The 24,035-nt window shown below is 33.4% G+C and overlaps 1 protein-coding gene across 1 annotated transcript in view; it reads right to left on the bottom strand.

Annotated features, from left to right (window-relative positions):
* Positions 1 to 24,035, bottom strand: part of dsb (debris buster) — a 161,680-nt gene that overhangs the window by 4,016 nt on the left and 133,629 nt on the right. Inside the window, exons 5-12 of the mRNA XM_068766038.1 lie at positions 22,648 to 22,808; positions 22,366 to 22,504; positions 20,860 to 20,987; positions 18,653 to 18,737; positions 16,801 to 16,931; positions 3,975 to 4,096; positions 2,962 to 3,096; positions 1,001 to 1,119 (exon numbers count right to left, since the gene is read on the bottom strand). Coding sequence (XP_068622139.1) covers positions 1,001 to 1,119; positions 2,962 to 3,096; positions 3,975 to 4,096; positions 16,801 to 16,931; positions 18,653 to 18,737; positions 20,860 to 20,987; positions 22,366 to 22,504; positions 22,648 to 22,808 — 1,020 coding nt within the window. The remainder of the gene's footprint in view (positions 1 to 1,000; positions 1,120 to 2,961; positions 3,097 to 3,974; positions 4,097 to 16,800; positions 16,932 to 18,652; positions 18,738 to 20,859; positions 20,988 to 22,365; positions 22,505 to 22,647; positions 22,809 to 24,035) is intronic.

Genomic DNA, 24,035 nt, shown 5'->3' with positions numbered 1-24,035 from the left:
AAAACGCTTTCGTGCCTCGCAGCTGGGAGAAGAAAGATCCGTATCAAATAGCGGCAACCCTCTCCCAACTGTCTGCGTTTAGTAAAAGCGAAAAATAAATATTGTAAAAAAAACACTAGCGATACAAATAAGAATTAATAAAAAAAAATTGCGTGTTTGACAGTTTGTAATAGCCTGCAAATTATAGGTCTTTTCCAAAGATATCAATGGAGGCGGGATTGCGATCGCAGTGTGGTATTATGGTACGCAGGGGACACTGCTGCCCATCCTCTGGAAACATGTTTTGTGGGCAGTGACAATCATATATTATAATGCACAAATTGTGAATTATATTAAATTGTATCCCGGGAAACGAATCCGCGACTTACGATCGCAACTCTTAGTACTTTATCGATAAGCTATCGCTGCTCTGTTTGAATTCACGAGTCGCAAATATATATTGTCGTTGAACAGCATGTCATTGGCCAGTGTTTATCGATAAAAATAAATAAATAAATACATTTTATTTTTGATTGCCACAGACATAACTTTTGGTAGTAAAAAATCTTTTTTAACAACATGTCACTTGCACATAAAAAGGGTGGTTTATTATTAATAAGACCAGAGATGAGAGACAGCGTGACATGTTAAGTGTATTTAATGGAATCAGTCGTTACCTTGCGGAAGTCCACCCTAAGTAAAAAATGGACCAATATTTAGCCACTTCCGCACATGCAGTGGTAGTTGTGCAACAAAGTGCACACAGAGTCTCTGTGTTTGGCACTAATCGGTGTAACATAACTCCTGAAGATGCCCCGTGGAGGGGTGAAACACGTGTTGAGTAATTTGGCAGTGGCGGTTGTGTGATTCGCATTGTTTGCCGCATTTACATTTATCAACGGGCTGGCAGGCGGTGCACTTTGTTGCATGACTACCACAACATGTGCGGAAGTGGCTAAATATTGGTCCTTTTCTTACTTATATTAAATGTATGAACGGATTAAAAAAAAGAAATACTTACGTCTTGTATATAGAAATATGTCTTGTGACGTTTTTCGTCTGGTTTCAGACCGTCGAATGGCTCCAGTAGCGTTGGATCGGCATCGTAGAAATGCGGGAAGGATAGATATACAGGTGCATCTGTAATAGTAAATCAATGATTTAAACAGGAAAATATTATCAATAAATAAAAACGACAGTATCTCCAGGGGCTTCACCTAATGTTAAGATATGTTTACAATAAATGGTCAATTAATTTTGCAACACTAAATACTTCATATTTTAAAGGCATATAAAGTAATAGGTATTGTTAAATCTTGGTTTTTCCTAAATCATTCTTTACTTTTAATTGACACAACATCAATTATGAGGAGCGGAATTGTTGAGGTAAATTAAAACTATGGAGAATTCTTTAAGTAATTATAAACTATTAGCATTAATTGCTCTAAATATGAGCAGTGATAGCCTAACGGCAGAGGTCTGAGATTTGCAATTGTATCGTGGGTTCGAATCCTGGCACACAAAGTTACATAATTCACACTTTGTGCATTAATTATATATGATAACCACTGTACACAAACAAGATTCCTGATGATGGGAAGCATCCATTGAGATATCACACTGCGATCGCCAACCCGCTTGCCAAGTGTGGCGATTTCGGTATATCCTTGCATTAGGTGTCTATGGGCTGAAAGGATAACTGTGTTAAGGATATATGTCCTAAATAACGTATGTCAAAGGATGCGTCTGAAACCCTTGAAGGTTTATTTTCAATTGATATAGGAGAGGTTATTTCTCAGTTATCTTATTACTTTTAAAGTTCGTTTCCGTCTTGAAACGCCTTGACCAAATTGATGACAGGCTATAAATACCACCATATCCTCTGTTTTACTCAGGGCAGAAGTAATATAGTCCAATTATAGATGTGACTTGACCAGACCAGTGGGTTGCTGATCGCCCACGTGGTTACACCGTTTAGTTTTCTACAACCAGTAGTTTTTCGAAGTTATATTGTAATATGCAGGCGACAAGACCAAAATAACTAACGACTCCTTAGTAAATATTGAGGAGAGTCTGTTCTCAAACTTAAATTCGTCAAGGATGGAGAATAGATTAAATGTGCAAAATAAAATCGATAAATGAAATATTGACTTCATGAATTCAAACTGTGTGTATGTACTTTGGCATATCTGTCATAATAGAGTTTGTAAGATCATACTTTCACAGCTATATAGGTGGCTGTATGGTGGTGGTATGGTAATTTTTTATATGGCCCCAGCTACTGGGGACCACTCACATCCGTTTTTATTTAAATCTTCTTATATCCTTCTTAATATCTCTCACATATTCTTCTTTTATCCGTCACAATAAATAAATTCTTTGGGTTCAAAATGGTGTCAAGCTTGAGACAATTTAATAAAATCAGGCGTTATTTTAGGGAAGTCCATCCTAAGTAAGAAAAGGACCAATATTTAGCCCCTTCCGCACATGCAGTGGAACATGCGACAGAGTGGTACTCTGTGTTTGGCACTAATCGGTGTAACATAACTCCTGAAGATGCCCCGTGGGGGGATGAAACACGTGTTGAGTGATTTAACGGTGGTAGTTGTGTAATTCGCATTATTTGCCGCATGTGTATTTATCAGCGGGCTGGCGGGCGGTGCACTTTGTTACACGACTACCACTGCATGTGCGGAAGTGGCTAAATATTGGTTCTTTTCTTACTTAAGCTTGAAACTCTTTTAGGGTAGCGAAGCTCAAAGGTTCCAGTGAGAGTCTCGTTTTGGGCCGCTACTTACTACTATTTCACCGAATTAGGATGCCGTTAAGTTCTTAGATCGCTTCGGCTGAGACTCCATGACAATTAGCTGCGTTCTTTGCAAGCTTATGAAGAATATGTCATCTTGAAGTAATATAACTGTGAACTTTTGCGTTCTACTCTCAAAATGCCTTGGTGGGTCGGAGGTTGTACTGTTTACTTACTGTATTGACAGGGGCTGATGTTCTGCAGGCCACGGGGAGGACACTGTTCACCCTCGCAGTAGCACTTGTTGTCCGGATTGACATCGGCGCATTCGAAAGTAGAACTCGGCGGTGTGTAGTACCCCGCCTTGATACCTGTCGTTCATTTAAATTTCCAATTACTTTACAAATGCGCCATATACAGGATGATTGGTTATAGGTGTAAAAGTTTTTAAAGGCTCATTTGTCTGCAAAAATCTTTAAAGCCTTATTTCCTATCATCTGGCATATAATGATGACTCAGAAATATATTACATTCATTGTTTTTATGATAATTATGATAGGGTACTTTAAATAAGACTAAGAAAAGTAGATGATGAAGATTACGCGGTTCTTTAAATATGACTAGGAACAATAGACGCTGATGATCACAAGCTACTACTACTATAAATACGAATAGAAGAAGTAGATGATGATGTCACGGTACTTTAAATATGAGTAGGAGAATTAGATGATAATGACGACACGTTACTTTAAATATGTTTAGGAGAAGTAGATGATGATGACGTGGTGGTTTAAGTATGACTAGATGATGATCAATACGGAACTTTAACATGTTGACAACGCGGTACTTTAATTATAACTCTGAGAAGTAGATCATCAGACACGGTACTTTAAATATGATTAGGAGAAATATATGATAATGATGCCGCGTACGGTAAATATAACGAAAATAGAAACTAATGATCATAAAGACACGGAACGATAAATATACCAAAAAGAAACTGATGAAGGTGATGGCATGGTACGGTAAACATAATATGAAAAAATAAACAATGGTGATTATGACACGAAACGGTAACATAATTTGTGTTTATATTTGTACCGTACAATGTGTTTATTTAATATTTACAATATTTAATTTTTATACATGTTGCATTGCATCTCTGCAATACTCCGTCTCGTGAATACTGTCTATAGAATATTTCTGCACGTATATGTTAATTTGAACTTGAAAATAATATCTCACTTACCATCCTTGTAGATATCCTTTCTGTACTGAAGTGGCATGACCCTGCACAGGTCCTTATCGTAAACATACACCATGTCGGACTTGGTGACAGCTCGTGGCGGATAGAAAGATCCTTCCGATGCCCTGTTAAACAGGAATATTATTTTATTTAATGGAATCAGGCGTTACCTTGCGTAAGTCCATTCTAAGTAAGAAAAGGACCAATATTTAGAGTATTTATTTTAGAGTAATTTGGCGGTGGCGGTTGTGTGATTCGCATTGTTTGCCCCATACGCATTTATCAGCGGGCTGCCGGGCGGTGCACTTTGTTGCACGACTACCACTGCACGTGCGGAAGTGGCTAAATATTGGTCCTTTTCTTACTTATTATTTTATTATTCACTTTGAGTTATGAGAAAGAATAGTCCAGTTCCATCGTGTGACTGCTACCATAAAACCAACCATCGACACTGGAATTATCATCTTGTGATCAGACGAAAGCACACATCGCTCGATGACGGATAATTTGCAACAGGATTGTAACACACACGCCTCGCGGGTGATATTATTACTGCTGGTATATAAATATCTACACAACATTGTCACTACAAATATTCCATACGGAACATGGTGTCTACTTCATACAAGTCTTTTATTTGATTTAGGATAATGAACCTCTTACTACTCCTTAGGTTACATATTCTCTAAACATTACGTCTACCAAACCCGTTCGAAGCTGAAAATAAACCAACAGAGTTGGTTTTCTTGTAAAAATCCTTTACATTGTAACTCGATTTATGGCAAACTTTTGATTCGTATATTATTTAAACTTATTGCATGAATCACTAGCTTTGTTTATGTGAAAGAAATAGTCATTGTAATGTTTTTAAATGAGTGACTATTTTGAAGACATCACTAGAATAATCATGCTTAGTAAAACAATGTTCCAACGCTCGGTTTCTTTACTCAAGCGACTTAACAGCTCGGTCACGCGGATATACTGCGTATTTCTAGCCATTACATCCACAATACTTTTGTATTAAAAAATTCTCGCATTTTCAAATTAAAAATCGAATAAGGATTTGAATTCGGAAGACATCAGTTATGTGTTGGCTGCCATTAAGTTAGGTTCATGTAAATTATAAATACTCTATGTACATATGAGAAAAAACTTTTTAGATAATTGGCTATGAATATTTTCTTTTCGCCTGCTAATCGCGTACATTTATATATAAACCTATCCCCCGATTTACACGGTAGATACGTTCCTGAGTAAAACGTATAAATCGAAAATTAAAAATTTTCAAGTCAAAACCGTGTAAATCGAAAAACTTGCAGAAAATGCATGATTTTGCTATTTAACAGTTATTTTTTTTTTTTTTCAATATTTTTAGGTGTACACAGAAATAAAAATAAAATGCATTGACAAGTTAAAATATTTAGTATATTACGGAAAAACAGTTTTTTTTATATTTAATTACAATATACATTAAACAGAAGAACAAAAAAGAAATTAGTCTCATTCTTTTTTCGGAATCGAAGGTTCGAATTCACTTTCATCACTCGAAATTATTTGTGCCGATTTGATGTTTGAAGCAGAAATATTTACATTATGAGGGATGGTAATAAAATCGGTTATTAAAATAAAAAAACTTTTTTGGAAAACCGTGTAAAAGCGAAAACGAGTAAAACGAGTACAGTGTAAATCGGGGAATAGGTGTATTTAAGACCATGGATAAAAAGTACTTCGGCATTTTATACGAAAATTCTGGAAATATTTTTTCAAAGTTTATTTACATTTAACAATAGTCATGTATGTCAATGAATCTTGTAAGATGCTGTGGTACCATTACAGTAGAAATTTTCGGAACTTCTCATCGTAAAAACATTCCAAGCAGTTATGACAATCCTTTCTAATTGTTAAACTAACACTATTTAAAGGATTTTAAATTAACTAAAACAGGTTAAAATCTGAAAGTACAATGTCAGGGTATATGGCGGATGCATTATCATCTTCTAGACAAACTCTCTTAATTTTTGCTAAGTGTTTAAATATGTGTGTGGTCTAGTATTATTACTAAGAAAGGCCAAAATTCTTCTATTAATTAATTCCAGACGCTTCTTTCCCACTTCTTGCTTTAATCTCACCATTTGTTAGCAGTAGAGACCCCAATAGCGTTTAAAGTATATTATAAACTAAACATTTGAAAATGTCCATTTTCCGCGGGCATCTATTTTTAATACCTACTTCTCTACACTAGAACCTTTTTAACCAACATAAAATAAGTATAGGCAGATTTAGGCAGATAAACATTTTTAAAAATGAAACAAAACAATTTTGTTTATTCCATGTATAAGTTATATACGATATATACTACATTATATGTAATATATGCTTTATACTTTACATATATATCAGAGGTGGCCAAGCTCTTTGAATATCTAAAAACTCGAGCCATTATTCGAAATTTGAAATTTATTTCGAGTCGCAGTTAAATGCGCAAAAAAAACTTTTTTTTTACAAAAATCATATTTCTTAAAATTATTTCAACAAAAGTACAAAATGTATGTATTGAAGTTAGATATAATGGCATACGTATATGACAACACTCCTACTAATACTTAAGATGCCGGTTAGTTAATTATGATCGGTGTTTGGATTTCGCTAATTTTATGGTGCAATAATAATTGTCCAAACCAGTATTTCGTTTAGTTTTCCCAAAAGCTAACATGGGTTATATAATTTAAATATTGAAATAATTCGACATCGGAGAATCAAAAATAATCGTTCAAAGGGCCGAATTTGGCTCGCGAGCCGCAGTTTGGCCACCCCTGATATATATATAACTAGTATTAATGAAACACAACAAACATACTTTGCATATACTAAATATATACACTCCGTACACGCTGTCAATGTAATACAATATCCTTTGTTTAGTTTTTCTTTTAATGTTTACTCTCTTATTTTTTAATTTTAATTGACAATGACATGTATATTGTAATTGGCGTGGTTTATTTGATGTTAATATTTAATGTTTGAACCTGTTAGATGTGAAGGATCTGGGAATGAATAAATAAATAAACAAGTTTTTAAAATAAACCGAAAAGAAAACGGACGGATGAAGGGTTTGCCTCGGTATTGACAGAACGGTTATTTGTCGGTGTTTTTGTCCGCTTGTAACGAAGGCCACGCATAGATAGTTTTACTGTTATTCAAATATTTGTAACTTAAGTAAATTAAGCGAAATACCGTGTCCCAAGTTGTATACCATATCTGTAAGTTTTACTAAATTATTATAACAGGCACATAAAGTCAAACTAACTACACAGTCTTTTTATATATAAAACCTCTTTATATTTTTGTTTTTTTTACATTTTAAATTTTGACAGCTTCTGTCACTATTCAGTTTTGCTTGTCTATTGTTACCTATTATTTTACCGTCACCTAGTTTAGTAAAATTATAATTAAATCACTGACATAATTTAAATTTATTTAATCTGTTTATATAGTCCGCACGCTAGCAAACAAGATACATTTATTTGAAGTTAACATTACATTAATATACAAGATGAAATAGATTATAGCGCTCGGCATTTGATTTGGCACGAGTGTAATATTAATATTGTTACGTTCATTATACATATAAATGTAGCTATTACATTTGTTTCAAGAAGACGACGATTTTCGAAATAAGAACCTAAATTAGTAACTGCCACTACGACAGCTGTGTTGCCCATTATATAAAAAGATGTTAAACGCAATCAGATTTCATAAGCAATGTCCAATCGCATGAATCAGTTGAATGACTAAACTCATTTCAAACTCAATTTATCTGAATTGATGACATCTTGTGAGGTAAACAAAGGCGTGTTCTTGAAATAAAAGACAAACAAATTACTGGATTTGCGTGTTCTGACAGTTATTGTTACTGCAAGACGCATTATCAGTTCAAAGATTCTTATTTCACGAGATATTAAATAAATGAATTTTGAAAAAGGAAGCCCTTTTCAAAACCTTTTGTTTTAAAAAAAAGTGACTAAAAAATTGAATATAACATGAGTTTAGTCATATGTGATTTCCGTTATTAATGAACTTTGATTTAGAATTTCAAATTCAAATTAAAGATCTTCTAGTTGGCGTTGGTCTCCGGAATCGCCTGTGTTAAGGGCGGAAGCCTAAACTTCCACTATATTCAATGACACAGAACTATGGAGCGATATGGTGGCGGACCAATTTGTTATGTAACTGCTTGGTTTCTGTTGAAGTTGGTGCTATTAACCTGAGGGCTTTTTCAGCTTCATCAGACCTGAGTTCAAGACCGGAAGGGTCAGTCAGTTTAAAAACGAAGATGACTATATAAAATAACAAAGTTCGAAGGATTGTAGGTGTTCCTTGACTTGTCTATACCGGGGTCATCCCACTTCTGTGGGATCCACTGATGGAATCCTACGAAAACCAGAGGCGTATAACTAACGAAGGTGAAGTCGCGAAGGTGAGACATATCGCGTCGGTGCTCCTGCAAGGTCGGGTATGCGGTATTTCCTTTAAAACTAAAAACATCTAGAATGTCTTTCTGCTATACCCTCCAAACCTTGCTTTATCCCGTTACCAATTTTTCTTCAAACTGAATCTTCAAAATAAATCAATCTTTGTCAGTATAAGTTAATCTTTGTTAGTGTAAATACATAAAAATAAAATAGTCTTTTATTTCCATTATTATTTGATAAATAGTAAAATGTAATAGGATAGATTTCTTTGTAAAAACCTTTGGATAGTATATTCTATAATTTATTTTAAAAATGGAGCACTGTTCGAATAAAGAACTAGTCCATTTTATTCCATCTTCCTTTGCCGCTGCCTTGGAACTGTCCTTATTTTCCTGTCACCAGCATAACGTCTTATTTTAGATCATCAAAAGACGCTGTAAAATTGTATGTAACAATTTTTACAATATATATATATATATATATATATATATATATATATATATATATATATATGTATATATATATATATATATACAATGTATAGTTGTAAGTTTTCTTAAGTTTGACTTAGAGAAAATACCACAAGCCATCGATTCCGAATTTTAAATTTTTTACTTTTTAATATCGTGTAAAAACAGCTTTTTCCGACAGAGACCCATCACCTCGAGACTACGTAAGCTTTGTTTCTGTGTAGCTACATCACCGCTCTCTACGTCTTCATCACCGACGACAGTAGCGGCACCTGCTACGTCACCGAATGACGCGGTACCTGCCCAGCCTGGGTAAAAGATGCGCTCGGGTCGCAGAGTTTAATTCAAGACGTGTGATTTTAATTCTACCCTCATTCTTTTTAGGGAGGTTTCACCACTTTATATATATATATATATATATATATATATATATTACTTTGTAAATATATCGATGAAATAATTAAATAGTGAGCGTGACAAAACATTTGCACAGATGCTATGACGTCATTAAACGGAAAATTATTTCGCTGAGGCGTCTTCCCTCTTTAAACATGATCAGTGTCATACTTCCGTTTCTCGGTACTCGGGAAAATACCTAGCAATTATAATTGGCGCACGATTATATAGTGTTTTTAAAATCTAATTATACGACCGTGACATGTTATGTATACATTAGTAAAATAGGGATGTGATTAGAATTTAAAAAAAAATAATGTTTAATTTTAGCAAAACGCGTGTAGGATATTTTTCTATATATGCACTTCTACAAAATAATATTTTATAATGTTTTTAAGGCTTCTGTAGATATATTTAAAATAATGCCTAAGAACCTTGTCAGTTTTTTCAATCTATTACTGACATATTTGTCAATCCGTTGAGCTAATTCAAGTTTGTATTAAATAGTGTTCGGGCTGCATACTTCTCATTGTAAAATGATTATTTTACATGTTCTAAATAGATAATGCCTATTTGTATCATTAATATAATCGATTTTTAAAAATAAAATATTGTGAACGAACTATGAAAAATAGCAATAAAAAGTGTGATATAGAAACTTATTGTCGTAAAGGATAATGAAATAATAAAAATATTATATAATAAAATTTAAGTAATTATAAAAATTATAAAATAAAGGTCAATAATAAAAATTTAGTTTTATTATATTTAGTATTATTTAGTATTATATATAATACAGTATTCTGCAAATGCGATGGAAGACAGCGATGTATGTTAGGTAACAAGGAATGGAAGAGAATGAGAACGACAACAGGGGAATGAATGAAAGATCTTAAGAACGACAAAAGAGGAGAGTGGAAATAACAACAAAATGTGAAAAATTGATTGAAAATAATATCTCTGCTTACACATGGCAGGGTAGCTCGAGAGGTTTCCAAAAATAGAAGCCAAAAAAGAGAAAAAAAAACTAGTTCGTGTCTCCATTTTTTTGGACAATGTTCGCTGCGCTTTACAATCTATGATATCCACTAAACCTTAAGGTTCTAGCGGCATTCTGTTCTACGCGCCACGTGGCCTGTCCACTTTCACTTTGAATAGGTGAATAATATCAAAACTTAAGCGATATACTAATAGAGATATGTTGGACTAAGTATATGTGAAATCAAAACATTTTTACTTCAATTTTTAAAATGTTTATAAAACCTCATTTTGGAGGATTCCGAGTCAGCTGCGAATGTTAGTAAGGCACTAAGATCTGCGAGGACTCAATAGCCTCGCTTATCCAGAATGATGAGATGCGACCAGAGTTTCTGAGGCTATAAAAAAAATTGAGATAAATGTAATAAAAATAAATAAGAGTCAATAATCTAAGGAAAATGTAAATAAAATATAACGAATGTAAGCAAAATAATAAGTATATAAATAAACAGTATAAAAATTGATGGACGAAAGGCATCGGAAAAGAGGGAAAATGGAATGTAAGGGCAAAACAGATGAATTGTAGAATGTAAAGAAAGAATGAAAGAACTTAAGATGGATGGAAGAAGAGCGCAAAAATAAAAATATAAGTGAAAATAATTATTAAAAAAAAAAAGTCCCTAACCCATAAATAAGTTAGGGGCACGAGAGGCCTCCGATAGCGAGGGGCATTAAAACAAAAAGAACCTTGCGTGTTAGCCTTCCATATATCAAAATTAAAATTTTACCAAGAAATGTTATACATAATAATTTTTAATACACCAATACCTCACTTTGCGTCGTGGTTACGTTCCAAAAACACGACGCAAATTGAAACGCTGCGAAAAGTGAATTAAGATTTTCTATAGCAAACCATGTAGATGAGAGAGAGAGAGAGAGATGTAGATGAGTAGAGATCGAAGACAGGTTCCAGGTTTACGAAAGTACTACTTTTTAAAAAGAAAATTGAACAAAGTAAACATTTAAAAAACAAAAATAGTATATCTCTGCCTATAAATAAATTGAAAAATTATTTACCTTTTTTGTAACCAGAAACAACACATTAAAATTTATATAAATTTATTATTATCTTTAAAAAAAAGCACAACACACTATATTACAACACACTACGTAATTGAAACTGAACTCCAAAATTAGCAAAACAAAGTGAAAATAAAACTGTATTAAAATTGCGTTGAAAGTTGAGAAAGGGAATCCCCGAGCTTTGATGGCATGACGTAATTAGAAACAAAAGTTTTGCCATCTTTTGGAAAAAAACAATTTAAAAATAAAAGACTCGAACATAAAACAACGCAACCTCGTAAATATAACGATGCACAGTGTAAATTAGTACTAATTAAGCAGCGACGCAACTAAAACGCAAAACGAAATGACGCAAAGCGAGGTATTGGTGTACAGTAAAATATTTGAACAGTTGAAGGTGAGAGGCACGATATATTTCAAGCGGCATAGGATCGTGGAAGCGTGCTATCAGCTGGGCCTGCGCGCCAGCCACAGGAGTTAAGATTCATTGCCCGGGAAAAAGACCCTGGTCTCTGTCGCGTTCACTAGCTAGGTGACGTCCTTACTCAGACACAGCTCCCGATTCGCATCCAAAAGACGTAACCACGTGACCTTATGTGAAAACTTTAATATACCTCCGTTCAACTTACCGGACCTTCTCAAAAAAAATTAACAGCAGAATCTTTTCATGAGTTAGCCCGGCACATTGTCCTTAACGGTCTGTAGCGCTTGGGCAGCGATTTGAAATAAAATAATGTACTAACTAATGTATAATTGAGTAAAACTTCCAAATTGTATTGTTTATATGTATACATTTTAGCTGTATTTACCTAAGAAAAATTGTAAAAAATTATAAAACGCTGTTGTGCCTCGCAGCTGGGTGAAGAAAGATCCGTATCAAATAGCGGCAACCCTCTTCCAACTGTTGCGTCAGTTAAAGCGAAAATTAAATATTGTAAAAAAACACTAGCGATACAAATTAGAATTAATAAAAAAAAAGCTAGGTGACGTCTCACGCACCGACGCACTCTCTTTTTGTCGGTTGTGTTCACCAGCTATGTGACGTATCACGCGCCGGGGCTAACTCGAATTTATGTTTAAATTCTCTTATCGGTTCTTAAACTTTATTCTCGGTGAGCGAGTTTTATTATTAAAGTAACCTTCGGCTATTAAGGTTGAATCTATTCATACCTCGCACTGGCACGAACACATCCTGTCCACCACCGGCGCTCATTTCCTGCTGCCCCCTGATCAGTCCTGGGAGATCACGCGGCACAAACATGTACTTCTGCCACCACCCATTTAATTTTAGATATTTTTTTCTTTCGATACAATGGAAGAAGTCAGAGAAGATGTTTACTCTAACCGTAGAACATAATTGACTAATCATAGAAATAAGGAAATACTGACAATGCTGACAACATTCGAAATGAAAGTGGTACAAACTGCGTGTGTATTTGATATGATGTTTTTTTGGCGACGATGATATGAAATTAAGAGTTCATTATTATTATGGTATAATAATAAATACAGAGCCACATCACTACGTCCTATATATACATATATAAATTATATATGCAATATGTGAGTGACGTGATTTAGTCCTGAAAACGCTGCATATCAGATTTAATTGCGATTTTGTTTGCGCGGGATGACGACACATTTGGCCGTCTGTGACGATCATGTCCTTGTCGGAAGGTCGAGACTAATGATCACGTGACACAGCGAGATCAGAGCCGATGAAAAAGGTTTTTGAAATCGCCTTTAAGAGCCCTGTTAAACGTGTATTGACCCATCCTTTATTATTAATAAAGAGATAAAAAAAACATTAATGTATCCGACATACATATGAATTGATATTAAAATTACGAAGCAAAATCTATATTAATGTTTTTGTCAAAGCTATTAATATAGGTTTGATAGTTAATAACGTGTGCTAAGTACAGCCTATGTAAAGAGGATTAAATACAGAAACAATAAAAAAGGTAATGATATAGCGATAATTTTTTTTAAAATTCGGATTGTTACATTGGTGTTTACACTATGTAATTAAAAAAAAATTATTGTTTACTAAATGTTTCTACACATTTTATATTGCACGAACTTATTGTTATGTCGTATTACAATAGAAAAAAAATGTTATAAGGATTATAACGGATATTAAAGTATAAATAATATTTTATATCAAAATAACTTATTGTTTATTATCTGTTCCTCGACTCTATACTACTAGAAGATAATAGCCTTTCGTATTCCAATATAAAAGTAATACAGAGTGATCACTTTGTAAAAGTTAAAGTTTAAAAACTTTTTGCTGGCGAATGAAAAATCGCCATTTATACCTAGTCTAGCCATAAATTCTGTTACTGGCTGTTTACGTATTTAAAAAAAATGATAATTTGAATTTCGAACATTAGCTTCTACGATAAAAAAATAAACTTCATTCCGGCCATTATTGTATATTTTTTGATATTTTCATTTGTAACATAACTAATGGCATGTAATTCATGCCATCTTTACTTGACGAACGATGCACATTGCAATATTTTTTTATTATTTCCTTATTTATATTTCAACTTTAATAATACAGATAGAGGAATAAATAGAATAGAATATGAACATATTCTTAATAGGTAAGAAAAACAATTACCTGAAGTACAATTAGATTCTAATTATTTAACTATAATTATAATAGAGTATAATGTGTATGCGCACTGATAGTACAGCGGTAGAGGATTGGGACTTATAAGCAAAGGTTGCGGATTCGGTTCCCGTTCCCATCTCTATTCCAAATTCTCATTCTTCTTTTTTATTGTCTTTTATAACCTTGACTGAGTTGCTATAGTACGACATCTGACAGCATAAGCGCTGTAAAAAGAAGTAACGGAAGAAACTCGTGCGAAGCTTCTAGAATGATCGGCGGTTGGTGAAGAAGTCAGTTGGTTTTTGAACAGCTCTGATGTTATAACTACCAGGTTTCAGGTTTCGTGTTGTTGCTATAAATGTATAACAGGTTCTATCACTGTTTAGGTTTTGTAATATTTAAAATTTGTTTTTGAATTCTGAAAATGACTTCGACGTACCAAAATCTATATATATATTCCGTTTGAATTACTTGTTTTATTTAATCGATTGTAGTTATGCATTCTAATTGTAAATCTTGTTCTTTTGTACATTCCTTTATAATATATATTAAATTGTAATTTTATTTTTATATTACAATTACCTTTTACAAAAACTTGAAATCAGAGAAAAAATTTTTTTATTTGTCTGCTTCTTCTTCTTAAACTCTAAAAAAAGTTAGTCAGTCAGTAAAAAATTAAAAAAAAACTTCGATGCTCAAAAAATTAATTTACACAAAAAAACTTCGATGCACAATAAGTAATGTACACAAAAAATTCGATGCACGAAAAACTTTAACGGTCTTCATTTTCTTTATTATTTTTATTCGCTTTTATGTAAATTAATTGATTTTTTTATGAAAGTACTGTTTTTAAGATATAATAAAATTATATTTAAAAAATCTCACCTACTAAAATCTTTGATGCACAAAAAACTTTAATGCCCTTCATTCATTTTCTTCTTTATTTTAACTATCTATTACGCAAACTTTTTGATTTTTGTGTAAAAGGACTGTTTTAATAAATAATGAAAATATACATTAAAAAAGTCTGACTTGTTAAAAACTTTGAGGCACAAAAAACTTTAATGCCCTTCTTTTTCTTTATTATTCTCTTTCTTTCTCTAACTTTTATTCAAACTTTGACTTTTACTTAAAAGGACCTTTTTTTGAGAATTAATGGAGATATATATTTAAAAAAAAATCGGACGTATAAAAACTTCGTTGCACAAAAAAGTTTAACGCTCTTGTTTTTTATATTATTACGTTAATATTGTAAATATGCAAACTAATACAGAGGGATTATTTTCGTTTAGAAGGCCTATTCTTATGAAATAATGAAATATTTCGAGCTGTTTTTAGTAACATCAAACAAAAAAAAAATTATCCTTTTTTGTAAAAGATAATTAAAAATGAAGCTGTTCATATATATATGTGTATATATTTAGAACGCTTAAGTTATAGGAGATGAAACGCATCGCCCCTTGGCCCTGATCTGTACCTGCAAGGTTAAGGTAATCATCATAAACAATGTCCCCTTCCATTCCTTTCCTAGTATTCAATTAAATGTTATTATTAAACGAACAAACCTCGTAATAATTGATATTTTATTATTTACTCGGAAACCATTATGTGTTTGACTGTACATGCGTACAAAAGCTCGGTATTTGATGTGGTTTATTTTAATGATGATTTTAACTGTCAGACTTTAACTGGCCAATTAATTTTATGTTCATAATTATTGTTTATGATTACTTAATACATTATATATATGTTATAAATATGAAGAAGAGACCTCAAAGTAATTATTTGCGAAATATCACATCGTATATATGTGTCGGATAATATTTGGTGTTAAGTAGTATTTGATTATAATGTATTATCTTTATTGCTAACATATTATATACAGGGTGATTGGTTATAGATGTAAAAGCTTATCGGAGTGAATGTATTGCTCATTTGTCAGCAAAAACCTTCAAAGCTTTTTATATATCCAATCATATCTTGCAAAAACTGATCACTATAAAATTATTTCTTTATTGGAATTCGACTGGCCTATAACATCTGGTACAAAATCTAAAGGAACAGATAGTAAATAATGTATAATACACGGTAGTAAGAATATTGAAAGTGCTATTTCTTACAATATTATCATTACGTTGATATTTCTAAAACTTTTTGAATAAAGTATACTTCAGTTGACAGCAAATGACACCCTGTATATCCTTTATTTATTTTAATCATCCTGTATCTTTAATGACCCTTCTTTTTGAAGGCTTCTCTTTTCTCTATCTCTAATACAAAGAAAGAAACTTGTACTTCTAAATGAGTTTTACAGTAAGAAAAGGACCAATATTTAGCCACTTCCGTACATACAGCCAAACTCTGTGTTTGGCACTAATCGGTGTAACATAACTCCTGAAGATGCCCCGTGGAGGGGTGAAACACGTGTTGAGTGAATTAGCGGTTGCGGTTCGCATTGTTTGCCGCATACGCATTTATCAGCAGGCTGGCAGGCGGTGCAATTTGTTGCACGACTACCACTGCATGTGCGGAAGTGGCTAAATATTGGTCCTTTTCTTACTTAGGGTGGACTTCCGCAAGGTAACGCCTGATTTAATTAAAGAGTTTTACAGTTTTTTATTATTTTGCTTTTTTCCTCTCCTATCCATGTCTTTCTCTTCTTATATCTTTCATAATTACTTTCACTCTTGCGGCCTTTATTTTCATTCATACATCACTTCCCATTCTTCGTCATATTTAAGTTTAAAAATTTCAAGTAAGGTACTAACTTTTTTGTGATAAAGATTCTTTAGAAAAAAAAATCGTACCTGATATTATTGCAGGGTTTATCTCTCCAGTGCGGTAGGTGATCCATTCCATTCACCTTATCCAGGTAACCGAACCTGTCCATCTTCTCCCCGGAGTAGATCGTCGACACCTCGTCCAAGGTGCCGTTTCTCTGCGAACAATGTAACAATGTAAATTTCAAGTAAAAAAAGTCTATACTTTACAGACATGTCCGCTGACATGTTAGGATATTATCTGTAATTTTTTGATGAATTTAGATCTTATTTATATGATTTAAGTATAAAAAGTATGAGTAAATATACTGAATCGAAGTTATGACCGATCCTATCATGCTTGCAGTAAATAACAAATGAACCTACAGTCTTCTTGCTAATATTGCTCTGTTTACTTTTTTCACACCTGTATTTCAATGTCAGGAACATGGGCGGCTTAACCTATAGTGTAGGGTGTGCAATGCACACGGGCGCCGCGGCGTTCCCAGAGATGATTTGATACAAGACTGAACATGAACTACTTATTTATAAAATAGCTTGTTAGAATATGAAAAAACTTTTTTGTTACGTCGGAAAAGTTAATTCTTAAAGCTGCGGGCGGGGGGGGTAAGGCTTAGAGGGCGCCAATGTTTCATTGCATACTATTGTCATAAAATCACCTCGTATACTATATATGTTTATCAATGGTGCCTTATAATCAACTTTGATGAATGCGTCTCGCATATCAGTGTATAAAGTGTTTATTTGTAACAATTCTATCCATGTCGACGTTCTTTTGTAAATTAATATTACTAGTCTACAATATACTTAATGGATTGTCTTTGTAATTTTTTTTTGTACAAAAGCCTACCAAAAAGCATCGACAAAGCACAGACGAAAGATTCAGGTGTTTTTTTTTTCACCTGGTTTATATTACTGTCCAAGTGGCATTTCGAGAATCTACAGGTACGAAGGAGCTGTTTGCTGATTGGGCAACCGAGCATATTGATCGCTTTGAAGGCTCTATGAGAAGCCTAAAGGAGCTTACTCTTGAGGGTAACTCATCTTGGACCTTCAATCCTCGATAATACTCTAAAATGAACCGATGATTTTCATCTTATAAACCGAAGTTGTCACAATTCGTATATTAAATATATAACATTACCACATCTCACAAACAAGTTTCCAGAGGGTGGACAGCAGCGACCTCTATGTACCATAATACTATATTGCAATCGCAAACCCGCCTGCCAAGTGTGGCGATTATGGTATATCCCCTAATATATATAACAGGGGCAGGCTTTTGCCTTGCAATGAGCATATATGGGCTGGAACGATGTAGTAATCTGAATTTTTAAAACGTTTTGACTGTTGTATCCTTACGTTATTTATTACTTCTGAAATAAATACATTTAAAAAACTTTTAAGTTAAACGGTTTTTTGATACCCACATTGTGATGGCTGTGGAAAAATATGTACCTAGTCCGCCATATTGGAACGGCGTCCATTTTGAATTTTAAATTTTGACATAATCATCGTGTTTTACTAGTGTAGCCCTTTCATTTGATACCCATATTGAAGGGGGTTAAGGAAAAATATGTAATCCGCCATTATGTATCAGCGCCCATCTTAGATTTATAATGTTATTGATTTTATTATATTGTGTTGTCATCTAAATTAAATGTGTGTACCAAATTTCAGATCAATCTGACAACGGGAAGGTGCTTAAATTTCAATTTCTAATTTCGACCTAAATAAATAAACAAATTCCGTACGGGTCGAACTAAATAAAACCATTTAAAATTCGATCTACGGGGCAACTATATGTCAGTTTACACTTTAAATATTTTAATAGATCACCCTGTATAGAGATATTAATAAGAAATGGGGTCTTACTTACGGCTAGGAGCAATCCCATCTGGCTGTTAGGTCGTTTTCCTTTCGGGTAGAAGTAGTGAGCGAGAGTAACCAGCGGGTCGTTGTATCTAATAACAAAATTTATAAATAATTATGACAAGTGTCGATCTCTTGCTTGTTTAATGTTTTATTGCACATTTTATAAACATAACTTTTTTGCTTTTGTTTTTGGACAAGAATGACAAAACAATTTAAAATCACGGAATACTATAAGACCGCCAATTGTACTTCTTTATTGTTGTCATGGTTTATGCCCAGCTATGGGCGATGCTTGTTGTTGTAATGTATTATAAGTCATTTAATGGAATCAGGAGTTATTTTGCAGAAGTCCATCCTAAGTAAGAAAAGGACCAATTTTTAGCTACTTCCGCACATGCAGTTGTAGTCGTGCAACAAAGTGCACCGCCTGCCAGCCCGCTGATAAATGCGCATGTGGCAAACAATGCGAATTACACCACTGCCACCGTTAAAACACTCAACTCGTGTTTCACCTCTCAACGGGGCATCTTCAGGAGTTATGTTACACCGAGCGGACCGCAAAAAAAAAACTTTACAAAAAAAAAACTAAATAAATATTGTAATGTTATTATCCTTTTATGTAACCGGCATCTTAATGGCTGCCAAGCAATGTATCACATTTTTATTTATTTAATATTCTTTATTGTACACTTAAAATAGTTTCAGAATAATATACAAAAAAGTACAATGGGCGGTCTTATCACACAAGGCAATATCCTATAGACAAGCATAGTATGGAAAAGGTAGTAGTACTAATAATGGGTAGTTGAAATGTTCAAAACATACGTATTTACAAACAGACGTACATAAACATGCATACTTTAATTTTAAATATATAATTTGCAAACATAAAAAAGCTATCAGGGTCATTAATATTAAAACCGGTGTTATGCTACTTAGATAAAAAAGTAAGGTGGAGTTGTCACTTAAAACAGACGAGGGCCGAAAAAATAAATTAAAAATTAAGTGCTTTAAAATCGTCTATTTATAATTAGAGACCTCAGAGAAAATATCGTTTGGCTCAGCTTAAACTGTTTCAAAAGTTGTTTTGTAAATTAACCCTTCTTTTGCCGCGACATGGCGTCTGTCAGTGTCGGGAATAAATTTTTTTAAATGATGAAATAAATGTTTATGATACTATATGTAGTAAATTCAGAGCAAGCGATTTTAAACTGTATTTTTAAGGTGATTCGATATAATGTAGCCTACTTTATTTGGGGCAGATCTGCCTTGTAAGCATCCGGGGAGTTCGGGCAGATATGTCAGACAGTTGACAGGTTAAACGTATCAAGTCTCGATTGGTCGATGTCATTCATACTACAGGTTCTTCGCGAATTTTTTGGATCAAAAATTGACTGACATCGTTCGTGACATCGTACTGACATCATCGACTTCTGGATATTCAGAAAAGCCTATTTGATATGATTGAGGAAATAAAAACCGAATCTAAGATCTTGGAGGCTATACCGGAAAAATACTATGCCGACTGCTTCGAGGGTTGGAAAAAGTGTTGGTAAAATTGAGTTTTATTGAACCGGAGTTACTTTGAAGTGGATGATATTCATTTGAAAGAATAAATAAATACATTAAATCATTTAAAAAAATACATTTCTTGTAAGTAGTATTAAAGCGGAATTGCGATATATATATGTATCTATATGTATATATAACAAAATTTGGTATTAAAAAATATATAAATTAGCCGATATTGTAAAACAACAAGAACGCTGAAAAACTCTTTACGATATAAATGTTTCTTCCAATACACGGTAGAGGTTTTACAGGTATATATATATAAATTACGTCTCGTTTACAATTTTCACGTCTTGAACAACACCAGAGACGTATTTCTAATTTCTTATATGAATATTTTATGTTTTATTTATTGTAAAAAATACAAGTTTTCTTTACAATTCCCAAGTAATATTAATATAATTATTATTTATTACATTTTTATAACTTATGTCTTGTTTACTATCAGTCATAAATTATAAGCAATACTTGATATTCAAATATTAAATTAATGTATTCTGTTTTAAAAAAAGTCGATTTAGTAATTTACTGCGTAATACCTGTGTTTATCGATTTGTTATTTTAAGCGAAGGTTCCGAGATGGTTGAGGATGTATAGCAATAAATTAAATTGCTTATCAATATGTAACAAAACACATACCCAAAGACAAGTTCTTCAGCGGTGACGTGGACAAATGGTTTGGCACGGTCCTTATAGGTGATTGCCAGGCCGGTGACCAGCAAGTTGAAGACAAAGCCCGCCAGGTTTGGTGAAAACGATGTTACTGTCTGAAAACAACTTAATATTAATAACCTTTATTTTCTTTGTGTAGCCAAAAACACATACAGGATGATAGTTTATTGAAGTTAAAGCTTTAAAAGCGTCAATGTATGTAATTACTCTTAAATATGCTACAGTAATTTATTTTTTATATTAATATATTGTAAAGTAATAATAAAATGCGACTGCTTAACAACTTCTGGCAGTATAAATTCAGATTACATATGTATATACATAATTATATTATGTATATACATATATATATATGTGTATATATATATATATATATATATATATATAAATATTTGTGGGTGACTGTAAGATTTGGTATGTACGACGAATGTAAGAGTGTTTTCGTTTTAAATCAAATGTTTTCAGTGCTACATCCCCTTGTACCTATCTGAATTTATGTATAGGATGTTTAAAAATAGATGAAAAATTTTAAAGGTGTTAATTTGTTATTATGTAAATAAAATATATTTAACTTTAACTTTCTTGGTCAAACAGTAAATTTACAAGTTTTTACAAGAAACAGTCGCGGAGCCGCTTAAAATATAATCTGTCTACATTAATACGTGAATTAAAACCAAAATCATTTTCCAAAATCAATTTTCGTGGTCACCTGCTTACTTATTATAAACCTGATTTTTTGTCACGCCAACATAGACCCCCGTCAAGCCTCAGGTCGACCCCTAGGGAAACTAATAACTTACCTAATTATATATTGTATAATCAGTCGTAGCCCAATGGTAAAGGACTGAGACTTGTGATCTTAGGGTTCGAGTTCGATTCTAGGAATACAAACATATATAATATAAACTTTGTGCGTTAATTATATAGGATTGCTAATGCTCACAGACAAATTTCCTAAACATGGGCACCAGAGGACCCTCTGCATGCTATAATACAACACTGTGATCGCCAACCCGCCTTCCAAGCGTGGCGATTTTGTTATATCCCCCATAGATATCTTTAGGAGAGAGACATCAGGAGTCAAAGGGACTTGCAGTTTTTTTTTTATTAATTCTAATTTGTATCACTAGTGTTTTTTTTTTACAATATTTATTTTTCGCTTAAACTAAACGCAGACAATTGGGAGAGGGTTGCCGCTATTTGATACGGATCTTTCTTCTCCCAGCTGCGAGGCACGACAGCGTTTTATAATTTCTTACAATTTTTCTTACATACAATACTCGTATTAACAATACTATTTGGAATACTCAATAACATATTAGTTGGTACATTATTTTATTTCAAGTCGCTGCCCAAGCGCTACAGACCGTTAAATGCCTTGAGATTTAGGACAATGTGCCGGGCCAACTGTAGGCGTGTGTGTGAACAAAAGACGATTGTATGTATAATTTTAGTTTTTATTTGTAAACTGACCAAGAGTGGTATGTTCGGTACGACGAGCTTCTGTGTCTTGTCCACGGAGAGTTCCGGTACGAAACGAAGGATCTTGTTGTGTTGGAAGGTCACCGTGTCGTTGTCGTGAAACTTGATGTTCACTTTCTCCATGTCCTCCCTGGAATATACATTTCTATTATTTATCTTCCTTATGAAGATCTCTTTATTTTCTATTTAATCCAACTGCGAAACACCTCGAGCCTTTTTTAATTAAAACTACAAGATCAAAACTATTATTTTTACCCAACAGTGGGCTTTTACCTGTACACGAAAGGTCCGACTTCAGCTAGCTTCGGTTTCTCTCCATTCTCGATGAATCCCTGCGGGTTTGTGACGTTGAAGATGTAGACCTTGGTTAGACGCACCACTCCTGGTTTCTGCCAATAGCTGTAGCTCAAGGAACCGTTCCACAGCCTCAGCTCCTGTGAAAGTCAGTATTATTAAGTATATAAGTAGGTAAGTAAGATAAGGACCAATATTTAGCCACTTCCGCACATGCTGTAGCAGTCGTACAACAAAGTGCACCGCCCGCCAGCCCGCTGACAAATGCGCATGCGGCAAACAATGCGAATTATACAACCGCCACCGTTAAATCACTCAACACGTGTTTCACCCCTCCACGGGGCATCTTCAGGAGTTATGTTACACCGATTAGTGCCAAACACCGAGTCGACTCCGTCTATTTATCAGCGGGCTGGCGGGCGGTGCACTTTGTTGCACGACTACCACTGCATGTGCGGAAGTGGCTAAATATTGGTCCTTTTCTTACTTAGGATGGACTTCCGCAAAATAACGCCTGATTCCATTAAATATACAAGTAGGTAGTCCTATTATTATATCAACTGATAGAGTTCAGTCCTTTTTACATCCTCGATGAGGGAAGGTAAATGTTAAACGATATCCTGTGACGATAGCTTTTTTGTTTTCGTTAAAATATGCATGATGTCCACGGCTGGGCAAAGGCCACCTCCAAAGACGTACAATAAGACCAGTTAAAAGTAATCTACATTCAGCGTCTACCTCCACCACCTTTTTGTTTTATGGCTCCCGTTCATTCACAGATTCCATCCTTAGCGTTCTCTTATTTTACCCTTCACAAGGTCATTTATTTATTCTTCGTAAATTCTTTCAATCTTTTCTTTTTTTCTAATTCATGGAAATGGAATTCATAACCTCAAATTTTTGGTTTTACTATATTTTTATTACTATTTGTTTTGCTTCATTAACGTCTCTATTATATTATATTGTCTATTATACCACTTATAACAATTACTTTAATATAAACATAAAACAAATGCACAACTTTGGAAAGACCTCAATTTTGGTTTTGCAATAAATCTACATATAATAGATTGCGCAACTATACCAATGACTATTTTTGTACATTAAAAATAGAATGACATGTGAATATGTAAACATTTAAATTTAAAAGAACGCGTGAGCGTTCCATATTTAAAATTATGTGAACTTAGAAAAATTACAATATATGTTCATATTCATGTTTGCTTTCAACGGTTAGTTTTTAAAATTGCGCGTAATATATTTATAATTAGGATTACACGTGTGGATTCTTTAGCTAGGATTAAATCTTTTCTAAAATAGACTATCTCTAGAATTCCGATGTTTTAGTGTTTAACTGAAATGTAGTT

The sequence above is a fragment of the Battus philenor genome, unplaced genomic scaffold (assembly GCF_028537555.1).
Source record: "Battus philenor isolate CCGP_79_NKW_IND1 unplaced genomic scaffold, ilBatPhil1.0.hap1 SCAF_20, whole genome shotgun sequence".
In the NCBI taxonomy this organism is placed as follows: domain Eukaryota; kingdom Metazoa; phylum Arthropoda; class Insecta; order Lepidoptera; family Papilionidae; genus Battus; species Battus philenor.
Note: the sequence above shows the minus strand (reverse complement) of the source record. Positions and strands in the feature narration are given on the sequence as shown.